This window comes from Epinephelus fuscoguttatus, linkage group LG24 (assembly GCF_011397635.1).
Source record: "Epinephelus fuscoguttatus linkage group LG24, E.fuscoguttatus.final_Chr_v1".
Taxonomy (NCBI): Eukaryota; Metazoa; Chordata; class Actinopteri; order Perciformes; family Serranidae; genus Epinephelus; species Epinephelus fuscoguttatus.
The window spans coordinates 2574271-2601350 of record NC_064775.1 but is presented as its reverse complement, the minus strand read 5'-3'; the positions used below and the strand labels follow the sequence as shown (position 1 = coordinate 2601350).

Genomic DNA, 27080 nt, shown 5'->3' with positions numbered 1-27080 from the left:
CAAGTATTAATATTAATAATAACTCAACTCTATTAGTGTAGGGGTATTCAGAGAAATAACATACACAAAACTACAATCTGTATGGTGCCTTTTAAGCTTGTTTATTGTAATTAAATTCAATAATAAATATAATACAATGGTGATGATCAGACAGTGAAGTTTACATTAACTAGAAACACATCAGTCAGCTATACATGTATCAGTCACAACTTTTTCAGAACCAAAATTATGTTGCTTAGTGTATCACTGTGTTCGATTTCTAGGATTTACAGATATGTGAAGTTATAATGATATTTTAAATGATATTTGTTCTTGCAGTTTAATCAGTATTTACATTTGCAAAATGCTAACATCTACATCAGATAGGTCTCTGTTAATGTACCACAGTACCACAAAGCTCTATCCTGGGTCTTCTACTTTTCTCTATATGTTACCACTTGGGGTTGCATCCAAGATTCCAAAAAAATCCAACAGAACGAAACACTGTGACAATATTTAGGGTTTAATCACGAGTCCACCATGGCCTCAAACCTATATGTCACTGTTAGCTGTGACCTCAAATCTGTGGTCTTTTGGTGCTACATAAACAAATTAAAACTTTATTTATTTAGCACCTTTCACAGACAAAATTGGAAAAGATACAGATCGGACAGTTTTTATGGTGTGACACAAGGCTTTGTCCTGGGCCCCCTACTTTTCTCTATATGTTGCCACTTGCGGTTGCATCCAACATCCCCAAAAGCCCCTTGTGGTGCTATATAAACAAATGTAATCTTTATTTATTCAGCACCTTTCAAACACAAAATTGGAAAAAAAGACCAAACATTTGGTATGGTGTACCACAAGGCTCTATCCTGGGCCCACTACTTTTCTCTATATGTTACCACTCAGGACTGCATCCACAATCCCAAAAATCCACAAGAAACAAAACACTCTGACAATATTAAATTTAGTTAGGTAACTGAGACCTCAAACCCATGGCCTTTTGGTGCTACATAAACAAATTTAAACTTTATTTATTTAGCACACAATTTGGAAAAATTACAGACCACACATTCAGTATGGTGTACCACAAGGCTCTATCCTGGGTCCACTACTTTTCTTTATATGTTACTGCGAGGGGTTGCACCCCACAAATCCAACAGAACCAAACACTCTGACAATATTTCAATCACGAGTCCATCATGGCCTCAAACTCATCAATCCTCTGTCGGGTGTTTCCTCTCCTGATCCTCCTGTAGGACACGGTTTTGTACTTCGAGGATTGTCGGCTGCCGTTCTTGTCGTCCGCCTCACCGTTCATATTGTGAGAGATTTGACCTCCTTCCTCTTTGTCCCCTTTGTCCCCCTTCACTTTCATCTCAGGGGTTTCTGTGCTGGATGAGTTTTGGGTTGGACTGAGCTCTTCACTGTCTTGTCCAGCCACTAACGATGGCTCGGCAGCTGCATCCATCAACAACACTTTCTCCTCCGACCTGCAGCCTGATGCCAGACAGAAGAAAGTATTATTTGTGACTTTTTGTTTAATTAAAATACTTTGTAAAGGTTAAAGCATGATATGAGGTGATTTAATTGGCTCTGTGGAGCTTTTTATTTTCCATTATTGTTTGCTTTTGGCAGAGTGAGTGTCATCTTTGTGGAATTTTAATTAGATTTTAATGAATGAATTAACTCTCTGGCCTGAATCTCCGCTGTGAGTAATTGTGTTTCCAGCCAATCATAGCTGCAGTTATGTAAGGTCCTCTGCAAACTCTAAAACAAAGTGAAAACAATTAACAAAACAACTTCCAGCAGAATATTAAAACACTTACTGCAACAAATAACTCAAAGTTTAGGAGTTAAAACTAAAGAAAAGCAGCCAGGAAAACTGTGACGTTAATTCCAATTTCTAATCATGCATTTAGAGGGGACTTACATGGGTTTCTCTTTTTTGTAATTTCTATTCTGTAAATCTTTTAATTTGTAAAGAAGTGTAATTAAACTTAAACTTGCTATATAAATAGAATTATTTTTATTATTATTATTGTTATTTCCTTTTATACAGATCACCTAATTAGGGTTTATCTTGTACTTTTCAACTATTAAAACTTTCTCATGTAATTAGTTTACCAGTGTCAAGTCAGATTAATTTAAATTTATCACATTCACAATAATTAACAACATATAATTATAAATCAAATGTTAGGAACCTGATTTTTTTAAATAATGAACATGAAAAAAAAATCAGCCTTACATAAATTTGGCTGAACTTAATTTCTTAAATTTGTCAGACTTTTTGACTTATTTTAAAATTCACTAAATCTAGACTTCCTTTTTTCTTTTTTAATACAGATCTTGCAATTTGGGTTAATATAAAGAAAACTGATTTCAAAATAACAGATTATGTCAGTTTATTTGAACTTATTTTTTGTATTAAAAAAAATCTCATGTAATTAGTTTGCCAGTTTTGGGTCAGATCAACTTAAATTTATCATATTTAGATTCATTTATAACTTATAATCAAAAATTGAACGTTAGGAACTTGAATTATTGAATGATTAAAAATGATATTAATCCTAACTTGCATTTGGCTGCACTTCATTTCATATCATATCGTCACACATATTTCACTTAAATTTGAATTGACTAAATTTAAAAACAACTCCTGTTCAGTAAAAGTTAAGTAATATTTTAAGGCACTTAAATAATTATGTTAAACGACTGTTTTTGTAGGGCGATTTTTATAAAATCAAACTCAGTCTGCATTTTTCATCAGTAGCCGTATTTACATTCTTTAGTTTCGTCCTTAAATGGTAGCTCTCATTGTTAGTGGCAGGGTCCGCCACTCCTTCCAGTCTTTACGATCATAACTCTAACAGCAGGAGTGTAAGAATCTAGCTTGTGGTTACCTGCGTGTAGTTCAGGTGTACTCTCTCGAGTGTTGTCGTCAGCTGCTGTTTCACCTCGATGTCCTGAATCAGGAAATGATGTCAGTCGCTCCTGTTCCTCCAGACTATGTATTCCCACCTCTGTCAGATCCAGAGGAGCATCAACAGACTGGTTCAGGTCTGAGTGGGTCAGAGGAGCAGCTTGTGGTGGAGCTTCCTCTGTCTCGTTGTCGTTGCTCGGTGATGTGGGATAAATGTCCCCGTTCTCGTTCTTGGCAGCGCCCGAGTCTTTCTCTTCTTCTGTGGGAGCTTCGTTTGGTGTTCGTGCTCCAGCATGACTCAGCGTTTCAGGACACTGTGATTGATGGAGCTGGTTGGTTGGCACAGTGTTTGGCTCCTTTGTCAACTCTCTTTCTTCTTCTGCATTTACTTCTTCGTCAACTGAGGCCGCCATTTCTTCTTCTTTTCTGTCGACTTTTTGTTCTTCTTCATTCTCTGTGACTTCGTCGACTTTTTGTTCTTCTTCATTCTCTGTGACTTCGTCGACTTTTTCCTTCATCTCTTCTTCTTTTCCACCAATCTGTTGTTTCCCTTGCTCTTGTTTCTCTGCCTCCGTTTCTTGGTTTTCCTCCATCTCTTCTTCTTTTCCATCAACATTTTGCTCTTCTTCCATCTCTGCAAATTTGTTGACGTTTTCCTGCAACTCTTCTTTTACATCAACTTGTTTTTCTTGTTCTTGGTGCTTTGCCTCCTTTTCTTCTTTTTCCTTCGTTTCTTCTTCTTTTCCACCAATTTGTTCTTCTATTTGTTTCTTTGTCCCAGCTTCTTCAACTTCTTCTAGATCTTCTTTTTCATCAGTATGTTCTTGTTCTTGTTTCTTTGCCTCAGTTTCTTCGACTTCTTCTAGATCCTTTCCTTTTCCATCCACCTTTTGTTCCTCTTGTTTCTCTGCCTCCTTTTCTTCTATGTCCTTCATCTCTTCCTCTTTTCTATCACCCTGTTGCTCTTCTTCGCTCTCTGCAACTTCATCATTTCTCCCCAGCTCTTCCTCTTCTTTAAATTCAACCTTTTGTGTTTGACGTTCTTGTTTCTTCACCTCCTTTTCTTCTTTTTCTGTCATCTCTACTTCTTGTCCACCAATCTCTTCTTGTTCTTCTTGTTTCTTTGCCTCAGTTTCTTCGTTCTTCTCCATCTCTTCATTTCCATCCAACTTTTGTTCCTCTTGTTTCTCTGCCTCCTTTTCTTCTATGTCCTTCATCTCTTCCTCTTTTCTATCACCCTGTTGCTCTTCTTCGCTCTCTGCAACTTCATCATTTCTCCCCAGCTCTTCCTCTTCTTTAAATTCAACCTTTTGTGTTTCACGTTCTTGTTTCTTCACCTCCTTTTCTTCTTTTTCTGTCATCTCTACTTCTTGTCCACCAATCTCTTCTTGTTCTTCTGTTCTTCTTCTTCCTGTTTCTTTACCTCCTTTTCTTTGTTTTCCTCCATCTTTTCTTTTCCACAGAGCTTTTGTTCTTCTTCATTCTCTGCCACTTCAACTTTATTGTCCAACTCTCCTTGTTTTCCATTAGCCCTCTGATCTTCTTTGCGCTCTGCAACTTTGTCAACTTTTTCCTCCAAATCATCTCCTTTTCCGTCAACCTTCTGTTCTTCTTCTTCCTGTTTCTTTACCTCCTTTTCTTTGTTTTCCTCCATCTTTTCTTTTCCACAGAGCTTTTGTTCTTCTTCATTCTCTGCCACTCCATCATTTTCCTTCATCTCTTCTTTTCTATCAACCTTTTCTTCCTCTTTGTTCTCTGCAGTTTCGTTGACTTTTTCCTCCAACTCTTCGTCTTTTAAATCAACCTGTTTTTCTTGGTCTTGTTTCTCTGCCTCCTTTTCTTCTTTTTCCGCCATCTCTTCTTCTTTTCCATCAGTCTGTTCTTTTTGTTTCTTTGCCTCAACTCCATCATTTTCCTTCATCTCTTCTTTTCCATTAACCCTTTGCTCCACTTCATTCTCTGCAACTTCACTGACATTTTCCTCCACTTCTTCTTTTTCCCCAATCTGTTCTTCTTCTTGTTTCTTTGCCCCAGTGTCTTCATCTTCTGTCATCTCTTCTTCCTTTCCATTAAGCTTTTGTTCTTCATTCTCCACCTCGTCTTCGACTTTATCGTCCATCTTGTCTTCTTTTCCATTAGTCTTTTGTTCTTCTTGTTCTTGTTTCTCTGGCTCATTTTCTTCTTCATCCTCTATTTCTTCTTCTTTTACACCAACATTTTGTTGTACTTCATCCTCTTCTTTGACATTTTTCTCTACTTCCTCTTCTTCTACATCAACCTTTTGTTCTTTGTGAACCGCATTATCTCCTTTTTCCTCGATCTCTTCTTCTTTTTCATCAACATTTTGTTCTTGTTGTTCTCTCTCTTTCTCTTTCTCTTCTTCTCCTTTTCTGTCCATTTTGTCTTCTTTTACGTCACTCTGCTCTTTGTTTTCCTCCATCTCTTCTCCTCCCTCATTTTCTTCTTTTGTCCCATCAACCTTTTGTTCTTCTAGTTTCCTCTCCTTTTCTTCATCTTCGTGTCCTTTCATCTCTGACCCCCTGCTTTGTTTTGTCCTTTCATCATCTACCTCTTCTTTCTCTACTCTGTCATCCTCCTCCATAACCTCCTTTTCTTCTGTCCCTACTTCCTCTTCCTCCTTTCGCTCTTCTCTTTCTTTAACCTCATCTTCATCACAGCTCTTCTCTTTCTCGCTACTTTCATCCTTTTCTTCATCTTGAGTCTTTCGCTCTATCTGTACCTGCTTTTCATCTTCCTCTTCTTCCTTTATCTCCCTTCGTTCTTCACTTTCTTCATCTATCTCCTCTCGATCATCCTCTCTTCCCTCCTCCAAAACCTCCTTTCCTTCTTCCTCCTGAGACTTCAGCTCTTTGTCTCCCTCTTTTGCTTCCTTGTACTTTTCTCCCTCCTTGTCTACCTCCTCCCCCTTTTCTTTCCCTTCATCTTTTATAGGCTTTTCTTCTTCTCCTAGTTCGTCTTTTTTATCCCGAGGTACCTCTTCTTCCTCCTTTCTGTCCGTCTCTTCCTTTGCTCCCTCCTCTACCTCTACCCTCTGACGTTCGTTCCTAACCTCCCCATCGTCCCCTTTTACACTGCCTACACCTTCGTCTGTCTCCTCCTCCTTAATCTTGTCCTCGTCTTCTTGCTCTTCTTCTACCTCATTTTCAAACACCCGCTCTTCCTTTCCTTCCTCTTTCTCATCCTCTACCTCATTTCCTTTCTCCTCCATTGCTTCCTTTTCTTTTTGTCCTACCTCACCTCCATTTTTTACTTTCTTCTCGTCCTCTTTTTCTTTCTTGTGTACCTCTACTTCCTCCAGTTCCTCCTCCATGCTCGCCTTTTCTTCAATCCTCTCCACGTCCGCCACCTTCTGTTTTCCTCCTTCCCTCCACACCTTCTGCTCTTCGTCTTCCTCCATCATCACTTCATCTTCTTCCTTCCTGTCCTCTCCTTCTTGGACACTTCCCTCCTCCCCTGACGCTGTCCCTTCAGCGCCGTCAGCCCTGTCCTCACTCTGGCCTTTGGACAACATTGTGTCCTCCAGTGACAGAATATCTCCGAACAGACCGACCGCCTGAATCACCCGAGACACTATCGAGCTCTCCTCCAGGTCCAGGCCGTCTGATGCGTCTGCAGCCGTCCACCAGCTCGCCATGATGCAGGAGAAAACCAGCTGAGGTCCCACACGGGCTCAGACCACTTGTCCGTGTTATGAAAGCATTCACACTCACTCGCAGAGGATTTAATTAATGCTGACTGGCAGCATACGTCATTTCACAATCCAGTCTGGTGACCTGAAGGCCACGTTTTCTGCCTCGGGTTTATAAGACTTTAATCTTTCAGGTATGATCTCCCCCTCTCTGCTTTACTGGGCTCCTCCAGCCAGAGGTGACGAATGATTCAGACTCTTATTTAAAGCAGAAGTACAAACAACACAATGTAAAAACTAAAAAGAACAGATATATTATCACCAAAATGATGTACTTAAAATCAGCCTTTGAAATGGGACGGCCTTGGCTGCGCTGATGTGATGCAATCCGTCTTCGAAGCACCTGGAGGAAACCCACGCTGACACAGGGAGAACATGTCGGAGCACCTGGAGGAAACCCAAGCTGACACGGGGAGAACATGTCAGAGAACCTGGAGGAAACCCACGCTGACACAGGGAGAACATGTGGGAGCACCTGGAGGAAACCCACGCTGACACAGGGAGAACATGTGGGAGCACCTGGAGGAAACCCACGCTGACACAGGGAGAACATGTGGGAGCACCTGGAGGAAACCCACACTGACACAGGGAGAACATGTCAGAGCATCTGGAGGAAACCTACACTGACACGGGGAGAACATGTCAGAGCACCTGGAGGAAACCCACACTGACACGGGGAGAACATGTCAGAGCACCTGGAGGAAACCCACGCTGACACAGGGAGAACATGTTGGAGCACCTGGAAGAAACCCACGCTGACACGGGGAGAACATGTGGGAGCACCTGGAGGAAACCGACACTGACACGGGGAGAACATGTCAGAGCACCTGGAGGAAACCCACGCTGACACAGGGAGAACATGTGGGAGATATACTGAATGTACTGATACATATACTGAATGAGTCAAATAAAATCTGCTCGAGAACAATCTTTTGCTGCTTGTTTTGTTGTGTTCTTTTGTTTCCTTCCTCTCCTCCAAACTCTTCTTTGAGCCTGAAGATCAACATTCCCACAGAGTTTATCCAGCGGTGGTATGTAAAGCTTCACAGTAAGCTGTAGTGAGTGTTACGCTCTCACATGGAGTCACATTGTGTCTCCATTTCCTATCTTCACTGCAGCACTGAGCCACATTTTTGCCCAAATAAACCAATTTCCTGGAGGGAAATATGATTTATACTTAAAGACAAAAGCAGATCATTTGAATGACGCAGATCTTGAAGTGTTGTTTAGTCGATAATTATCTGTAAATCATTTTTATATCTCTGAGAAGACACCAGGAGCACTTCCCCCAGAGTCCTGAAGATGGTGGTAGAACGTTTCCCAAGTTAGATATCAGTGTCCTGCAGAGTCATGAGGGAACAGCACACAGGCCTTTCATAACCATCGAACCAAAACAGGAATCATTCTTCCAGGAAGTGCTCTTCTCGGCGTCTTATACAAGAAAGAAATAGAGGTCAAGTGGTCAAAGTGGCACAAATAAAAACAGACTGCCTTACACAACCTTCAGCTGCACGTAGAGATATTGTGGGCTCTATTACAAACACTTCATCTCTGCCTGGACATGTAACGCAGAAACAAGATCACATTAGAGCTCCAGTGTGTCAGATTGAGGGGCATCTTGCAACAAGAGGAAAATGCTCCCGGTTAGAATTTATTGTTTAGGAGGTTTACTGAACAAGTCTTTTCATCTCCAAAACAAAAAGGGCTTGAAATGTGTCACCTTCTACGCATAAATTGGGATTCATAAAGGAAAACGTGACGAGGAAATGGACATAAATTTGGGAAAACTCTTTCAGTTATAATATTACAATTACAATTACTTACAATTACTTTTGTAATCACATCACTACTGACTTGAAATCCAATTTTCGTAATCGTTGCACTGCGCAGACACGTCATAAAGCAGCAAGCTAGTAGGAAATGCCAACGCTAAGCAGCTGTAAACATTCCCGTTACTTTGATTTTGTCAGGAGAAAAGATGACAAGAACACTGCTGCAGGAAGTCGGACTAAAACACGTCTTCAAACTGCCGGTCTGAAACACTAATCCGACCGGCAACATGACAACGTGACGCTCCAGGACACACGCCCCACCCAAGGCTGTGGAGGTTGGCTGTAGCGCTATGCTGGCTAAACAACCAAAGCTGGAATTTTAATCGTGGACAGCTGCAGACACAGAGAAGTGATGAAGCTTGTGGATGGATGTGTGGTGACTCTCCATCTTTCAGGTCGAGCCTCGGGGAATACCGGTCACAGGTTGCAGAGAAACCGCAGGTAAAAAAAGAATTATGAATATGTCATTTATTTGGATAAATGTCTCCACGAGTTTTTAATCATACAAGCATGAAAAAAAATATTGACAGGAACCTCATAATCTCCGCTAGCTGCTAGGCTAATTTATACAATATAAAATGCCATAGACTTGTGCTAATAATGTTAGCATGTTGTATTTGTTTGGAAAACGTGTTTAGTATAAGACAGTTGTTTTGTCAGTGAAGCTTGTGAGTTGTAATGGAGCCAAATTATGTAACGTTACCTTTGTTACATGTTGCTGTTGTCCCTGGTTTTATATGAGTAGAGGAAAAGTCTGCTAGCTGCTAGGCTAATTTATACAATGTAAAATGCCATAGGCTTGTGCTAATAACGTTAGCATGTTGTATTTGTGGGGAAAATGTGTCCAGATAAAGACAAGTGTTTGTCTGTGAATGCTGCGAGTTATAGTGAAGCTGATTTGTGTTTGAAACTGTCTCTATTAAGCCATGTTTAATGTGTGTTTAACATGTGTTTAATGTGTGTTTAACGTATGTTTAGAATCAACTAAACTTTACAGCACTTCACAGAAACCCTCGCCCCCAACTAGTGTTTTGGAGGCGTAACTGCAGAATGACATAGACACACCACCTCACAAGCATAAATGCTCACAGTAGAGTGTGCCAGTAAACCTGGGACTCCGTTAGCGCTTTTAGCACTTCCGGTTCTCTCGTCTAAAAGTCAACACGTTTTTTGAATGAGATTTTGGTAAAATGCCTCAAATAAGGTCTGTGGTTAACAAAAGCTTAAGCTAGTTTCAGGTTTTGTTCTACGACATAAAACACGTCAGTAAATACCCTACTTGTGAATTCTGAAGCTTTTACGTGTCAAAAAAGGCAGTTGCTAACAAGTTGCTCAATACGACTACAAACCCTGCCGGGGACATTAAACGTCATCACCCCCGAACAGACGAGAGTGCTGGCAGTCCGCCATTACAGCTTCTTATTTAGCTTCAACAGTCCGATTTCCCCATTATACAATGTTTTTAATATAAAGCGGCCGAAATCAGTTGAAAGCTTAGTGGCGGTGACGTCAAGAGTCATGCGACCGTGGAGTAGTCATGTAGTCCGTTAAAGCCTAACGTTAGCTTTTTACTTCTGGCGATCGCATTTAAGCTTCAAATGCGGTATGAAAGGTGTTCATATGTGAAGATTATCTCACTGAACAAAACCTGTAAGTATCATAAACTTGTGTTAGCCACAGAGCTGATTTTCTGACATAATCCAAAACGCAATGCAAAAATCACATTCACTTTCTCTCTGGGAACCAGCGCGATGCTAAACTTCCGGGTTTTGACGTCAGCCCTGGCACACTCTATGACGTAGGGCACTACTGAGGGTTAATGACGATCACCTGGGGACACTTGTTCCTGTTCCAACTACCAAGGAAGGATCCTTGACTTTGAGAAACACCCCCTACGTAAATATTAACATCTCATTCCAAGGTAACGAAAACACAACAATTCTCATTTTCAGGTGATTAAACACTAAAGAAAACAGACTTATTATAATACATTCCACTTCAGGCGATATATCCCTCTCTCCTCTCTGTTTACCTCTGTGTTCACGAAGCTATCCTCATAAATTCAATGAAAAACAACCACACGACGTCATTTCTCAGAACATTTATTGCAATAATAAAATAATGTAACAGTAAAAATGGGATTTGTTTCGTTCTGTAGGAGTCATCTTTTATGAAACTATGAACTGGAAGTGTTTTACAATCAGTTTTACATTCACTGCGGTGCAACAGAAACTTGAATTCTGGAATAAACTAGTTTCATTACGCTCTAAATATTCATCCTTATAAGGTTTTGATGCATGACTTGAAGGCAAAAGTGCTAATTTTTCTCACTGATACTGACATTAACAGGTTTTTATTCCAAACACAAACATCCAAAATAAGTGAGACCTACTTTTACAGTGATCACAGTGTTTCTTGAGCAACAGTGCACTTGTTTCCGCTTAATATTACATTTTTTAACTTTTTTGAGAAACAAAATCATCTTCTGTTTCTCTAAGATTCACTTCTGCTCTGTGCTTTCGCATCCTGCTGCGCCCGCCAGGCCGCGAGCACCTCGTCATTTTCGGCCTCGGTGGCAGCAGCCGCCCGAGCTCTGACTCTTTGCCTCGTTTGGGCGATAAAGGCAGCGATGTCATCCTCCTCCTCATCAACGCTGGCTTCCTCCCTCCTACTCCTCCTTCCTTCTGTCTCGCTGCTTTCAAATCTTGAATGATGGGTGAATTTCCTCTTCGTGGAGTTGTCATAGTAGCTCTCTGTGCCCTCGTCTCTGTGGTCATAAGCGCCGTACGACCGCCTGGCGCGGCTGTGGGACTGCATGAGCCCGTTGTAGGAATATTCTGTGTCTTCACTCGAAAGATCCTCATGTAACCTTGATCTGTATCTGGAGGCAACGCCATAAGTTTCCTCGTCTTCTCCGCCGCGGCCGGAGAAGTCGAATTCGGAAGCGGATGCATCCAGATCATCGTACGGATCCTCTGATGCTTCTGCTTCGGACGCCGGTTTCCTCTGAGGAGGCCGGACGCTTTCCAGCCAGTCGTCGATGCTGGTGTTCTTGTCTTTCTCCAGTGCAGGGTTGAGATTCAGGCACCCAGAGAGGCCGAACGTCCTCGCCGGTTTCTCCTTTTTCTTTGCTTCCTCGAGAAACTCCTCCTCTTTCTTCTTCCTCTCCTCCTCCTCCTCTTCATCCTCCTTAGGTTTCTTCTTCTTGTAGAGGGTGCTGCGCTTGTTGTCCTCCACTATCTTCTTCTTCTCGTAGGTGGCCATCTTCTCCCTCATTTCGGACTTGATCTCCTTGTCCATGGCGTTCAGTTTGCCCATGTCCACCTGGTCTTGGAAGAGGCTGAAAAGAGGGACGCTGGTGGTGGTGATCTTGTTTTTCTTGGAGCCCAGGGTTGAACCGAGGGTGGAGTCGAGGGCGGAGCCTCTTCCAGTCAGACCAGAGATGCTGCTCGACCCGCTGCCTGACAGGACTGACGCTGCCCTGCCTCGACCCTGTGACAGCGCGCTGGAATAGGAAGCGCCGCTCAACAAGGATGCTCTATCATCGTCTGCGCCCCGTCCTGAAACCATGCTTGGCGCACCCCCGAAGCTAAGCTCCGATCCAGCACGTGATGGAGGAGGCAGGCTCATCTCGCTTTGCTTCTGTTTGATCGTTTCAGTGACGACGTTAGCGATCCAGTTTTGGATGCTCGCCAGATTGACCATCGGTTCACCTCCAGGGCCTTGGACAGTAGGAACTGGGAGGATCGGAGGAACTGGTGTCATGGGATTAACGGGTTGTGCTGATCTTGTACCGCGAGGCTGTGAAACAGAGGATATGACAGATGACCTGCCGCTGATCATGGACATGTTGTCATCATTAGCGACGCTTGGCGGGCCCGTGACTCCGGCTCCAGCCCAGAACGCAGAGAGGGGTATCGTACCCCCGCTGACGCAGCTCTCATTCTCCCAGCCGCACATGGACTGACTCTCCTCTAACGTCTTCCTCGAACGCTCCAGGAGCTCCTCACGTCTTTGCCGCCGTTTGACCGTCGCAGAGTCCTCGCCCCGACTCATCTCCAAAATCTCGTCCGTGTTTTCCTCCCCGAGGCGCTTCTGCTGCCTCAGCTTCCATGCCTGGTACGCCGTCAGGTTGACATCTTGGAAGGATGGCGTCTTTGCTTCTCCCTCACCATCGCCTTTCTCTCCATCTCCTATAGAACTTTTCTCGCCATCCTCTCGATCTTTCTTGTTCCAGCCGAACTGGATCCTCTTGATGCGCCAACGCTCCAAAGGCGACATCTTCTCCTTGTTCTTCTGGCAGAACTGGTACATGGAGCTGGTGTCAGAGAGAATACTCTCCACCTCCTCATCAATCTTCTTCTTCTCTCCTTCTCCACCTTCGGTCGCGGTGCTCTCACTGCCTTCGTCGTCCTCCTTCTTGCGGTAGCGAGCTGCGGCTTGTTCCTCGATTTCCCTCAGCCGCTGTTTCCAAAGATCAGAGTAACTTGTGCAGCTGGAGGTGGACATCGCGTCCGAGGGTGGACGTCTCATGCGACGCTTCACCCGCTCTTTCACAGCTCGTACATCCTCACTGGTGACACTCTCCACATCGGCGTCTACACCTTCTTTTGTCTTCTTTGGACGGCCGCCAGCTAGAGATTCCCCATCCTCGCCGTCGCTGTCCAGCTGCGCCTCCCACCAGTCGTCACTCTGGTACTTCTCATTTCTCCGCTGCCACTCGCGGATCATGCTGTCAAGGCCATCCTCATCGTTGCCGTCTTCTCCACCCTCCTGCTCAGGTAGAACATTCTCTTTCTGAGTTCCCTGGCTGTTTGGGCCATTCTGCGCTCCGATCAGTCCGTTCTTGAGTGCCACGGCAGCTGCAGAGGAGGCTATGCTGCTCATCACGCTCTCTCCATCCTCCTCCTCCTCCATCATGATGGAGTTCGCTTTCACCTCAATCATACTCTGCTCCTCCTCTTTATCAGTATCCTCATCGTCATCGTCCCCGCCCTCGCCAAAGATGCGAGCGCGTGTACGTGCATCGATCACAGAGCACTGGCTGAGCGTGTCATCGTCATCGTCGCGCTCCTCCATCAGGGTCTCGTTGAGATTTCGCAGCTGCTTCAGGAAGCCTTCGTTAGGGTTGATGGCGCGCTTTTTCCTCATGGAAGTCAGGGCCTCCATGATGGTCATGTGCTGGAAGATCATCAGGTAGGACGCCACCACGACGGCAGAGCGGCTGACGCCCATCATGGACACCACAAGAACCTTTCCTGCAAGAAAACAAAACAGGGTTTAAAGCACGAACAATATTTATATTTAATTTTTACATAAACGCAAACAGATATTTAGCATAGATTAGATTTCTGAAGAATTAAATGCATATCATACAAAAGAATAATGCAACCAAATTTGCACAAATCCCACGTAATCAGGAGCCAGTAATTTGTGCATAACCCAGTATTTTGAAAGGCTGCGATCATGTGACCAATGCACTACAGGAGTGAACAAAGAAGCAGTCTGGTAAGGAGGTAGGTTGGGGCAGGGGATACAAAAACACTGCACTTCCCCCAGGACGCTGGTGTTTGGAACCATGTGAACTTTGCAGCCTGTTCTCACCCTGAAGTCCTCAAATACTGCCGCTTTATCACCTTTCGCAGTGGTATGATTAGGGTTGGGTCGGTTCACGGTAATACCAATTCGTTTTTTTTTTTTTTTTTTTTTGAGACCGACTGGACCGCATACTCGGGCGGAACGTACGTGGAGTGGACGCCACGGAGATCTGCCTGGTAAAAGTCCGCAAGCCCTGTGCCCTGTACTCTGCTCCGCGCACCAGCGTCACACAAAAGACTGTTCGGCATGTATTTTTCACATTGCGGACATTTTTACAGGAAACTACAACGCGGAAGTGCGCTTGACTATGGAAGCCCGAATGACTGCGGACATTCCTCGCAGAGTCTTATAGCACACCCGAGTCTGTTAGCACCTGTGTCTGCCTCTTCGCCAAGTGCACAGCGAGCAGGAGAGAGAGGGGGGTGGGGACTGAGCTAGAGGGTGCGAGTGCGCATGCACCGAGGCCTCTACTGTAGCCTGGGGAGTCGATAATGGCGAACAATTTAGTCTCTTTGAGCCAGACGAAGGAGGCAACCCTTGTTTGCACTGATTGAGTAAGCTGCAAAATTTATTTGTAAGGAGTAAAAGAAACAACTTGTTACTGTCACTCTGTTGTCCTAAGGTCGTTTTTTTTTTTATTTTAAATGAGTCAATTGCGCCCCCAAGTGGCAAAAATCCAATATTACTGACTTGATGCGGTTTTTCACAAAAACCTGACCCTTTTTTTTTTTTCTCATACCGACCCAACCCTACTTGGTAAGATATGTCGCCAGTTGGCCAGACAGTGGTATGATACGCCTAATTTATACCATCTGTTGGTTGATAACCACAAGGACAACACTGAAAGTAAGAGGATGGAACGGATTCAAGACTTACAAGAGGGCAGAGAGTGTGAATGGGATTAAATATGTGCAAAGGCTCAAACTCAAACCATCAATACTCGGCTGAGATTACTACAATTTAATTGGTTAATGAGAACCTACATCAGATGGGTGAAACTGAACAAATATGATCCGAATATTCCTGACCGATACTTCAAATGCAGCACACATCAGGGGAGCTTGTATCACTGCCTACCCTGTCAGTGCTGCAGTGTGTATTCTGGATGACCTCATCCCGAATACCTTTGAGTATTTGCCTATTCTGCCGAGGCAAGAGAAAACGTTGGCTGAATTTTGTTTACTGCAGGTGAGGTGTTCAGTTGCTCTGTGCTGGAGGAATGTGTGTTGCCCCTCTCTTGGCCGTTGGTTGAAGGATTAAACAGCAAATTTGGCTCTTGAAAAACCCACTAATACAGTGAGACATAGGGCTTTTGAGTTTATTGATATTTGGGATATGTTTGTGCAACATTTTTAAAAGTTTAAAAATCAATAATCATATGTTTACAAAAAAAAGATGCAGGTAGGAATGATTTGAAATATGACCATGTTCTGTGTTAGAAACAGTAAAAAATAGTTTGGACATGTGGCTCCGCAGCTGACAGCATTCAAAGGACTTTATTACACAAGGAAACGACGTCTCCGGGCAACATGTTGTGAATCAGCTGCAGTTGGGATGAATGAGACACAGTCAACAGAACGACTGTTACATGATCCTCTTCCAGGAACACAAATGTTCTCTGTGTGCGCCACAGAACATCTTCTCAGAAAATCTGATGTTGTGTAAGCGTGGAGATGTTACGGGTTTTCTGTTTGGGATTGTTTTTTTTACTGCGTCACTGTTGACTTCCATTCCCACATATACAGATAAAAAATGTGCCCTCGGCTGTGTCCGCTGAAATGGATGCATTGTTTATTGTTCATGTTAAGTAACAATAAAATAAATCAATAACTGAAAAACCCCATGTGAGCTGCAGGGCTGAAACAACACAGTGAACCAAGGAATCTTTATCCCTGTGACTGGATTCTCGAGACTGAGAGAGATAGTTACACAACATCAGAGATGATGACGTAAATGTTGCGGATATGAGGCAGCAATGAAGATAAATATCTTTCCCATGTTTCTGCCACAGACAGGCTCAGATAGTTTTTATAAGGGCCCTGACACACCGAACCAGCTGTTGGTTAGCGTCTGTCATCTGAGGCTGCTGTCAGCCCTAGAGTGGTCTCCTCTGGTCTGAATCAGGGACTCATGTTGTTCCAAAGTTGTATAATTGCCTGGAGTTGGTTCGTGTTCTCACGGCAGCGTTTACAAGAGGACCAGATCAAATGCCTTGTGTGAGAAAGCTGCTCTTGACTGGCGGGAAAAACCCAGGAAGTAAAGCAAACGTTGAAGAAGAGTACACTTGCAAGATAAATGTGACACTTTCTAATGTCACAATGGAGGGACAACTACGCAGGTTGATTTTAGCGCTGCCCATCGTGGACTATATTGCCTGCGGTTGGTTCAGATCCAGGTCGAAACATGTTCTCACCACAAACGAACCGCACCAATCGTTTGTAACCGGGCCGAGACCACCTCTTCAAGAAGGGCTCAGTCCGGTTGTTTTGCTGTGTTCACACCTGCACAAACGAACCGCACTGAGGGGGCAACGACTAGAGTTCGACTGAACCGAACCAAACAGGGCTGGTGTGACAGCAGCCTAAGATGACCTTAAAACATGCCTTCTGCACTCCAACACAACAAACTGTTCCCAGCACAACTCACTCATGTTTTCAGCATTGTCTTCCTCTTGTCTCATGATCGAGACTTAGACACATAACACACCAGGATAAGCGAAAGGTAAAGAGACACTTCAGACACTGAAGGCCCAGACACACCAAACCCTCTCTAAAGAACCAGCGATGACGAAGGACGACTGTTGTGTCCAGGGTTCGTACAAGTTCAAGACGTCCTTGAACAGAATGATAAATCATTTCATGAAATATATTAGAGAAATGTTTTAAACGAGGGAGCCTATTTACGATTTTGCATAATTCTCGTGCAACCGATGGTCCAAAAATAAGTGCTTGAAAAGGTACTTGCTGTTCAACAGACAGAGGCAGACAATGTTCATTTAAAGGTACATTATTACGACCTCCTCCAATGTGGCCTCATTTGTTGTTATGTGAATCTTTTGACTCCGCCCTCTAGTGCCATCTATTGGCTGTATCTATGCCAACATAAAGGATCATGGAGGTATGTGTGGTATGATGTTTAGAACATTTGAAACGGACGTATCTATTTTCATACGACAATAATCTGCTTTATAGAGAAAGCTAATGGAGACACAACAAACACTCACCCTTGTGTGTCAGAAGCGCCTCGTCCAAGAACTCGGCGGTGGGCCGAAAGTGCTCCGAGATGTCGGCGTCAGGGAAGTCATCCACCTCGATGCCCATGTACTTGATGCTCATGCCGGTGTAGAAGGACTCGCCCGTGTAGACCCCTGTGCCGTGGGCTGTGTTGAGGATGTGGGTGATGCCCATTCGCTTCAGACGAGCCTTGTTGACCGCTACAGATCTGAAACAAGAAAATAGTTGTGGAGCAAACAAGTCCTGTCTTATTATACATGAAATTAGACACTTACAAACTTAACCAGGAAACTTTTGAGATCATGTTGCTCTCTAACATCGATGCATTTCCTGTGGACATTCTGAACTTCTGAAGTCAGCTCGACTCACTTCTCTGCGATGAAGATGTTAGGCCACACCTCGTCCACAGGGTTGACGGGAGCCTCCAGGCGGTCCTGCACCATGGCCCTCTGGATGTCCAGCACACAGGGGGTGTTGTAGGGGCTGCGGTCATCGATCATGTCCCTCACACGGTTGTAGAGGTCTTCCACCATCAGCTGCTCGGCAGATTCTAGCATGGACTCTGGGATGGATTCGGCCCGTGCACTGCGAGGCGGCAGCTCTGAGGAGGAAAGACATGAATGTCATCAACTCTGAGGCATGTTTCAGCAGCATTTTAGCCACCAAACAAGGGCGTTTTTTTAGCAGCTTTTCAGTCCTTAAATTTAGATGTTTGTTGGGGATCTGTCATACTTTTTCTTACACCTTTTTATCTAGCAAATGTGGGTGTGTTGGGGGACCCATGTGTGTTTTTTAATGGGCTTTTAGCCCCTGGACGTGGGTGTTTTTTGTCGATCTGTAGCCCTTTTTCCAACAACTTTTTAGCAACCAAACATGAGTGTTTTTTGGCAACCCATGGCAGTTTTTCCAGTGGCATTTTAGTCACCAAACATTGTTGTTACGGGGAATCCATAGGTGTTTCTCCAGTGGCTTTTAAGCCCCTGAATGTGGGAGATTTTTGTCAATCTGTGGCCCTTTTTCCAACAACAAATGTGTGTTTTTTGGGGCTTTTCATCTTTCAGTTTTTTAGGAATCTGTCATTCTCTTTCTTACAGCTTTTTGCTACCAAACATGGGTGTTTTGGGGGAACCGTGTGTGTTTTTCCTACGTTTGATGTGTTTGATGGCTAAAAAGTCACAGGTAAAAGTGCCACAGGTCACCAAAAAACCCTTGTGTTGATGGGGCTCAAAAGTCACTGGAAAAGGTGCCATGGGTCTGTTGGAAAAAGAACCACAGATCTCAAAAAACTCCACATTTAGGGGCTAAAAAGCCACAGATAAACAGTGACAGAACCACGAAAAACGCCTGTGTTTAAAAAGTGCCATGGGGCCCAGAAACACCCACATTTAGTGGATAAAAAGCCACTGGAAAAAGTTCCACAGGTCACCAAAAAAAGATGTTAATGGAGCTAAGAAGCTACTGAAAAAAAAGTGCCATGGGTCCCCAAAAAAACACCCGCATTTGGGGGCTAAAAAGCAGCTGGAACAACACCCACATTTAGTGGATAAAAAGCCACTGGAAAAAGTTCCACAGATCACCAAAAACTGATGTTAATGGAGCTAAGAAGCTACTGGGAAAAAAGTACCATGGGTCCCCAAAAAACACCCGCATTTGGGGGCTAAAAAGCAGCTGGAACAACACCCACAGGGCCACAAAAACACCCACATTTAGTGGCTAAAAAGCCACTGGAAAAAGTTCCACAGATCACTAAAAAACAATGTTAATGGAGTTAAGAAGCTACAGGAAAAAAAAGTGCCATGGGCCCCCAAAAAACACCCACATTTGGGGGCTAAAAAGCCACTGGAAAAAGTTCCACAGGTCACCAAAAACTGATGTTAATGGAGTTAAGAAGCTACTGGACAAAAAGTGCCATGGGTCCCCAAAAAAACGCCCGCAACTGGGGGCTAAAAAGCAGCTGGAACAACACCCACGGGGCCCCAAAAACACCCATATTTATTGGCAAAAAAGCCACTGGAAAAAGTTCCACAGATCACCAAAAACTGATATTAATGGAGCTAAGAAGCTACTGGACAAAAAGTGTCATGGGTCCCCAAAAAACACCCACATTTGGGGGCTTTTTTTCCTACCCCTCATAGAAACCAGCGAGCTATCTGACGTCCTGCTCCCTGAGGGAATAAAGCCCTCCATGTGGGGACACACTCTGACTGTCAGCATAAAGGTGGTTCACAGACTGAGGCGTATGAAACACATACGTGCTCTTGGTCCCTCTGACTGCAGTGAAGCCTCATTAATGCCGAACCCTACTGCCACAGATATGTCTCTTATCGTCCGTCCTTCACATTAACCATTCATCGTCCATTAAAGCTGCTGCTGCTGTAGCGTAATGTCAGAATACTGAAGCTGCTCTGAGATGTGTCAGATGAGCTAATTCCCTCAATCTGCGCAGCCCTGCTCCTCCGTCCAGAGCGTCTCCGTCTGGTAATGAGCTGAGGGGACGAGTCGTGGACTCACTGTAATTGAAGAGTGCTTGACCAAATCAGAGCTGTTGAATGTGGACTTAGAAGTCATTAATGCTGCATCTGGAGGAGGAATAAAACATGAGCGTGGCCTCATCTGATCTGATCTGTGTTCAGTCCTCCGATTTATTCATCGCTGAAAAATCCTGCACAGAAGGATTTGCTTATTTTCTTAGTTTCATACCAGTGAACATTACCAACCTGTTGCAGCGCTGGAATTCAGTCTAACTGGCATCATGTGTCTGTTCAGATTCCTAATCTTGTTTCTAAATTAAATCTTTATTTTGCCAATTTTAGACTATTTTATTTGGCAATTTTCCTCTAACTCCACGACCTGCATTAAACTCTTTGGAGGCCCCTGTTTAACCCCGTCCTCCACGTTTTTGCAACTACAGTGCACACAGAGACCCACGTGCTTTCTTAAAAGCAGTCGGGCAATTCTTTGTTCAGTCTCAGTGGACATTTGTGCCAAATTTGAGGAAAATCCCTTAAGGCCTTCTTGAGATATTGTGTTCACGAGAATGAGACAGGTGCAGTGACCTTTACCTTAGATCATCAAATTCGAATCAGTTAATTGGTGACTCAAAATAGACGTTTGTGCCAAATTTGAAAAAAATAAAAAAATTCTAAAGGTGTTCTAAAGATATCACATGTACAAGATTTAGACAAATAAATGGTCACAGTGACCTTGACTTTTGACCATCAAAATCTAATCAGTTCATTGCTGAGTCCAAGTAGACGTTTGTGTCAAATTACCAAAAAAAAAAAATCCCTTATGGTGTTCTTGAAATAATGCGTTAATGACAATGAGACAGATGCAAGGTCACAGTGACCTTGCCTTTTGGCCACCAAATTCTACTCAGTTTATCCTTGAATCCAGGTGAACGTTTGTGCCAAATTTGAAAAACATCTCAGAGGCTTTCATTAGACAACTCATTGGTGTTCTTGATTGCTTTCGTGAAAATGAGAAGGATGCAAGGTTACAGTGACCTTGACATTTGATTACCAAAAACTGATCAGTTCGTTGTTGAGTCCAAGTGAAAGTTTGTGCCAAATTCAAACAAAATTTCTTCAAAGTGTTCTTGAGATATCATGTTCAGAACAATGAGGCAGATGCAAGGTTATAGTGACCTTGACCTTTGACCAACAAATTCTAATCAGTTCATGCTTAATTAAGGATGAATGTTTTGTGCCAAACTTGAAGAAATACCCTCAAGGCCTTCATTAGACAACTCATTCATGAGAATGAAATGGAGGCAAGGTTACAACACCAAAATCTAATCAGTTCATTGTTAAGTCCACGTGATCGTTTGTGCCAAATTTGTTTGGTCAAACACTGTCAGACTTCACGACTGAAAGAAACAAAAGTTACATTTTAAACAACATGATTAAATAACTGGCCTCCAGGAAGTAGTCTCAGCCCAGGTGGACAAAGAGCTTCTTTCTCCGTGTGGTTTGATGATGTAACCTCTGAAACACAGACTCACCACACACAGCAAACATGTCAACAAACATCTGAAACAAACCTGTCTCACCCTCGTTAATAATCTTCTTGGCGGCGATGGCTGATGAGAGGTGGATGGGCTCCATGAAGATGCTGGCGGCGTCAGAGCCGGAGATCATGGAGAACCTGGACTCTGACGCCATCGAGAAACTGGAATACGTACATAACAGAATATAATCCAAAACATCACAAATCAAACATTCTCTTTCTTTAAGGGTTCTTAAAGAAAACCTTAGTCTTACATAGATTCTTTTAAAGGAAAGAGTTCTTAAAGAAACCCTTAGTCTTACAAAGATTATTTTGGATGAAAAGAATTTGATCTTGCTAATTATTTTATGTGCTACGTTCCAGTGTATTTGCTTTTAATTTTATGACATGTTTGTTCTCATTTTCTTTTCTCTTTTTTGTATAAAAATTTCTTGAATAAAGAAAAAATTTGATCACAAAAAAAGAAAATTATAAAAACATTGGGGAAAAACTATATTATAATTATTATTATTATTATTACATTTTAATTGATGTTACATAATTATTTTATTTTACATTTTCTTGTTTGTTAGTTTTTAACTTTTTTTCTACTAATTTTCTTGTTTTTTTTCAGATTTTCTTGTTTTTGATTTTCTCTTTTCACTAATTTCTTGCAAATTTTTTGGGAGTCATTTCGTCCTTTATTGCTCGCTGCTTTCTTCCCATGTTTTTAAAACAAATCAAGACAATTTTCTCCGGTTTCAAAGGGTTAAGAGAGTAACTGCATTTTTACTTGAGAATGGATTTTTTAATACCGTACCCACCACTTCTTTATTGTTATTCTAACCATGTAGTTTTGTTGCCTAAACCTGAAGTAGTTTGGTGATGGAACCTACTTTATCTGTGACCATGGACTTTTATTTTGAAAAGACATTATGCATGTAATGCCCAGTTCAGAACAAACATTTGCAACAGGATAAGTTGAAACAGGCAACTACTTGCAATGCGCTGTTCTGCAACGTTCTAAAAACCTGCCGGTTCACACCAATGCAACTAGATGAGATGGTGTATCATCGCTATGCAACAACTCTCTGTACTTCTGTTCTGATTTGCAACTTTTCAGGTTTATTTTGTGGCTGAATATAATTTGTAGCTTTTTAAGATATGAATGAGGATAGTGATAGTGAGATACTGGCTACAGCTGCATTTGTAGAAGTGATGAAACGTCAAACAAAACGAGCATCTCCATTACAGGCTTATTGGCTGTCGAAACAGGTGACGTGCCAAACCAGCTGTCGGCGATTTGACCAGCTGAGTTGCAGATGACACCATCAGCCAGATTGAGACCGCTCACACTGCTTCAACTTTTCTCTGCAATGTTCTAAAATCTTTGGTTTGAACTGGGCCTAACGAGCAGAAACTGACCCGCTGTCCCTGTAGATCCAAAACTGATGCTAAAGGGGTACCTAGGGCTCTTTCTTTAAGGGTTCTTAAAGAAACCCTTAGTCTTACAAAGATTCTTTTGGATGAAAAGTGTTCTTAAAGAAACCCTTAGTCTTACAAAGATTATTTTGGATGAAAACAAACGGTCCAGCTGATTTAAACCGGTGAAAACACTGAATAAAGACGTTTCATGTTAAAATCTGTGTTTTTCCAAAGCTGTTTGGTAGGCTACTTAGAAGCTGCTAACTACAGTGGCTAATGTAACACACTGAATGTCCCTCTCCAGAGTCAGTGTTTGGTTTGTCCATTCTGGGCTACTGTAGAAACATGGCGGTGCAACATGGTGATCTCCGTAAACGAGGACCTGCTCCCTGTGTAGATATAAATGTCTCATTCTGACACACTCATATATTCTGTTCTATGTTTAGCTGACTATAGTTGGTTTTTAGGTGGTCTCCTACCTCGGTGACGGACAGCGGAGGTAATGGGACTGGACTCCTCGGACGCTCCTCTCCTCCTCCTCTCCATCAGGTACCGTCTGGTCACCATGATCTCCGCTCTCATTGGTCGACGCCATGGCAACCTCCTTCCATAAGAAAATAGGCACAGAATGAAAGACACGCATGTTTGTAGAAGTAAAACATGGCGGTTGATAGTTTCATGTCATCTGTTCCTGTGAGTATCTGATAGTTCTTGAATCCTTCTTGGCTCCTGGTGGAACCTTTAATAAAGGTTTCAGAGGGTTCTACCTTGAACCCAAAAGGGCTCTTACAAAGAACAGTGAAGAACCCTTTTCTTAAAAAAAGGGGTTCTTTGGATGAAAAGTGTCATCGATGAAAACCTTGGCTTCTCAAATGACCGTTAAAGAACCCCTTCTTCAAAAAAAAGTGCATATTTAGTGAAAGGATTCTTAATGAAACCCTTAGACTTACAAATAACCACTGGAGAACCCTTTTGGAAAATCCTTACGGATCCCTTTCTTCAGAAAAGGATCGTCTGGATTGAAAGGGTTCTTAATGAAACCTTTAGTCTTTCAAACTTTTTTTTAAAATAAAGGTTTCTCTTCTATTCTAACTATTCTTTATAGTCTTATAAAAGATTATTTTGGAACCCTTTCTTCCAAAAAGGGTTCCTTAGATGGATTCTTAATGAAATCTTTAGGTTTTTTTGGTATTTTTCTCCAAAGAAACTTTCAAGGACCTTTTCTTTAAAAAGGGTTCTTTGGGTGAAAATGATTCTTAATGAAGCCATTGGTCCCACAAAGAACCATTAGAGAACCCTTTCTTCCAAAAAGGGTTCCTCAGATGAGAAGAAAAAACATAATTGAAGTGTTCTTTAGAGAAAGATGGATCTTAATCTTACAAATAACGCTTTTGGAACTCTTTAATCCAAAAAAGGGTTCCTGGAACACTTAGTCTTAAAAAGAACCTTTAACAAACCCTCCGTTCAGACAAAGTTTCTTTAGAAGCAAATAGTTCTTAGGTAGAACTGCAGCCCTTCAGGAAGAACCCTTATTTCTATGAGCGTTCTAGGAATGAGAATGTTTAATTTTACCTTTAAGTTAAAAACCAAACAGATGTTCTACAGCACGAAGAGACCAACAGGAAAATATGAATAATAACACTGGATTTATACTTGATGTTCTTTACACAGCAGAACGTGTGAAGAACTACACTGACGGAGAACTTACAGGGAGGAAAGAAACACATTCATCACGAGACTGAAAATCTGATCAACACAAAGTACTAACAGGAACGTGGACGCAAACTGTGGACCGAATAACAGACGGTACACAGGAAGTGTAGTTAGAACCCAAAGAAGAAAAGAAGAGCTGGTTTGTGAGTGAGTCAAAGTTCAAACAGGGACCTGATGATGGAACCACAGGAACATGTCACTGCTCTATGAATCAGACTCAGAGATAAACTGTGAGAACGTTCAGGAACTAAAGGTGACATCATCTACAGGTCCTTCACTAACCTTAAGAACTATTTCTGACATAAAGCAGTGGTTCTTTACCGCAGTAAAAGTTCTAACATCACACAATAAAAATACTTAAAAAAATACTTCTACTTCTTCTTTCGGTTTAAGTGTGTCAGTATAATCAGAATAACATTGTTAAAGTACTAAAAGAAGAATCTCTGGTTCTACGAAGAACTATTAAAGAACACTTTCTTCAAACAAAGTTCTTTAGAGGGAAAGAGTTCTTAAAGAAACCCTTAGTCTTAAAAAGATTATTTTGAATGAAAAGAGTTCTTAAAGAAACCCTTAGTCTTAAAAAGATTATTTTGAATGAAAAGAGTTCTTAAAGAAACCCTTAGTCTTACAAAGATTATTTTGAATGAAAAGAGTTCTTAAAGAAACCCTTAGTCTTACAAAGAATAATTGAAGAATCCTCTCTTAAAAACAGGCTTTTTGTATTTTAATGAAAAGGATTCTCAATGTAAAAAATATTTTCAATGGAAAAGGGTTCTTAATAGAACCTTTAGTCTTAAATTCACATGAAACAAGACGCAAAACAAGTTACAGTTTAAAACTGATAGAACTCTTTGTGATATCGACACACGTTGTTCAAAGTAAAAGTTCTCACACCACACAGTAACAGTTATTAACATTAACATGATGTAAAGTAAAAATCAGACTCGATTAATCGCCTGTCAGTCGATTACTTGATTAATCGATTGAACTCTTGTTGTGTTCTGTGTCAAAATCTGCATTTATAAAGTAACTAAAGCTGTCAGAGAAATGTAATAGATTACAAGTACAGAGAACAGACTCAGATAAAGTACACGTACCTCAGATGTGGACTGAAGTATAGTGGGAGCACACATTAAAAAAGAAGAATATGAAAATGTGGCGGGTTCATTCTGTTGTGTGTGTGTGTGTGTGTGTGTGTGTGATATGAGGCTAGTGTATTTTTAGCAGAGCGACAGCTGCGTCAGAGCTCTGACAGGCCTCACACAGCTACACAACAACTACACAACAACTACACAACAAAGTCTCAGAAATTTAAACTATATCTTTTTCTTTATATAAAACACCTCGTCTGTGTGTGTGTGTGGGTGTGTGTGTGTGTGTGTGTTCTTACCTCAGCCGCTCACAGTGTGTGAAGCTGACGGTGGTCAGAGTGACAGTGAAGTCACACAGAGTCCTCCCCCGTCTGCAGAGACCCCGACACCCGACACCACAGCTGCTGTAGCTGAGTACTGTTACTGCAGTACTCTGATTACTGCACTCAGTTACTTTACTGCAGTACTCTGATTACTGTACTCTGTTACTTTCCTGCAGTACTCTCAGAGAGACGGCTCTCAAGTTGTTCTCAGTGTGTTTGTTTCCTTCACTGTCAGACTAAAATATTTCATGTTTAACCCTCTGTCCTTGTTTCCTTATCTATCCTTCCTTCTTCCCTCTGTCCTTGTTTCCTTATTTATCTTTTCTTCTTCCTTCTGTCCTTCTGTGTTTCCTTATTTATCTTTCCTTCTTCCCTCTGTCCTTGTTTCCTTATTTATCTTTCCTTCTTCCTTCTGTCCTTCTGTGTTTCCTTATTTATCTTTCCTTCTTCCCTCTGTCCTTGTTTCCTTATTTATGCTTCCTTTTTCCCTCTGTCCTTGTTTCCTTATTTATCCTTCCTTCTTCCCTCTGTCCTTGTTTCCTTATCTGTCCTTCCATCCTCCCTCTGTCCTTGTTTCCTTATCTATCCTTCCTTCTTCCTTCTGTCCTTGTTTCCTTATTTATCTTTTCTTCTTCCCTCTGTCCTTGTTTCCTTATTTATCTGTCCTCTTCCCTTCTGTCCTATGTTTCCTTATTTATCCTTCCTTCTCTCTCTGTCCTTCCATCTCTCCTTCTCTTTCTTTCCTTTTTTCCTTCATTTTTTAACTTTCATTTTTCCCTTCCTTCCTATTCTTTCTTTCTCTCTTCTTTTCTTTTTACTTTGTTTTCTTTGTCCCATCATTTTTTCTTTTATTCCTTTATTCCTTTCTCTCTTTCTTTCTTTCTTTCTTTCTTTGCTTTTTCTTATATATTTTCTTCCATTTGCTTTTTCCTTCATTCATCCTTTTCTTTCTTTCTCTTCTTTCTCCTGTTTCTCTTTCCTTCCTTCCTTACTTTCTTCTTCTTCTTTCCCTCATTTGTTCTTTCTGTTTCATTCTTTCTTTCTTCCTCCCTTCTGTTTCTATCCTTCCTTCCCTTTTTTACTTTATTCACTCATCCTTTTCCGTTCTTTTTTAAATTTCATTCTTACTTTCTTTTTTCCTTATTTCATTCTTTGCCTCCTTTTTCTTTCAGTCTTCCTCCCCCTTTCCTTCATCCATTCCTTCTCTCTCTTCTTTCCTTCTTTTGGTTTCTCTCTTTCCGTCCCTCCTTCCTTTCTATTT

At 42.1% G+C, this 27080-nt stretch overlaps 3 protein-coding genes across 4 annotated transcripts; all 3 read right to left on the bottom strand.

Moving 5' to 3' along the window:
• Nucleotides 1-91: 91 nt before the first annotated feature.
• On the bottom strand, nucleotides 92-4291 carry LOC125884824 (DNA ligase 1-like). The gene is made up of 2 exons (XM_049570067.1): nucleotides 2889-4291; nucleotides 92-1482 (listed from the first exon to the last, which is right to left on the bottom strand). The coding sequence occupies exons 1-2, from the start codon at nucleotides 4267-4269 to the stop codon at nucleotides 1172-1174; spliced, it is 1692 nt and encodes a 563-aa protein (XP_049426024.1). The 5' UTR covers nucleotides 4270-4291; the 3' UTR covers nucleotides 92-1171.
• LOC125885255 (golgin subfamily A member 6-like protein 22) lies at nucleotides 4272-10395 on the bottom strand. Its single transcript, XM_049570805.1, has 3 exons — nucleotides 7049-10395; nucleotides 4332-7004; nucleotides 4272-4277 (listed from the first exon to the last, which is right to left on the bottom strand). Exons 2-3 carry the CDS (start codon nucleotides 6561-6563, stop codon nucleotides 4272-4274), a joined length of 2238 nt encoding a protein of 745 aa, XP_049426762.1. The 5' UTR covers nucleotides 6564-7004; nucleotides 7049-10395.
• Nucleotides 10396-10535: 140 nt separating this feature from the next.
• Nucleotides 10536-25907, bottom strand: dusp27 (dual specificity phosphatase 27). 2 transcript variants are annotated; one of them, XM_049570052.1, is made up of 6 exons: nucleotides 25796-25907; nucleotides 23172-23296; nucleotides 21323-21450; nucleotides 17650-17881; nucleotides 17271-17488; nucleotides 10536-13707 (listed from the first exon to the last, which is right to left on the bottom strand). In XM_049570052.1, exons 2-6 carry the CDS (start codon nucleotides 23285-23287, stop codon nucleotides 10943-10945), a joined length of 3459 nt encoding a protein of 1152 aa, XP_049426009.1. In that variant the 5' UTR covers nucleotides 23288-23296; nucleotides 25796-25907; the 3' UTR covers nucleotides 10536-10942. The 2 variants fall into 2 exon arrangements, with proteins under 2 accessions (XP_049426009.1, XP_049426010.1); XM_049570053.1 differs by having other exon boundaries at nucleotides 21332-21450.
• Between the last annotated feature and the right edge of the window lie 1173 nt (nucleotides 25908-27080).

Coding starts and splice junctions, on each gene's coding strand:
- dusp27 (XM_049570052.1), bottom strand. CDS start 23,287: ATGGCGTCGACCAATGAGAGCGGAGATCATGGTGACCAGACGGTACCT. Junction 17,882..21,322: donor TATTAACGAGGGTGAGACAG/GTTTGTTTCAGA, acceptor TTTCCTCCTCAG/AGCTGCCGCCTCGCAGTGCA. Junction 17,489..17,649: donor AACATCTTCATCGCAGAGAA/GTGAGTCGAGCT, acceptor TTCTTGTTTCAG/ATCTGTAGCGGTCAACAAGG.
- LOC125885255 (XM_049570805.1), bottom strand. CDS start 6,563: ATGGCGAGCTGGTGGACGGCTGCAGACGCATCAGACGGCCTGGACCTG.
- LOC125884824 (XM_049570067.1), bottom strand. CDS start 4,269: ATGACAGAAAAAGAAGAAAAGGAGGTGAAGAAACAAGAACGTGAAACA. Junction 1,483..2,888: donor TACACCTGAACTACACGCAG/GTAACCACAAGC, acceptor GTCTGGCATCAG/GCTGCAGGTCGGAGGAGAAA.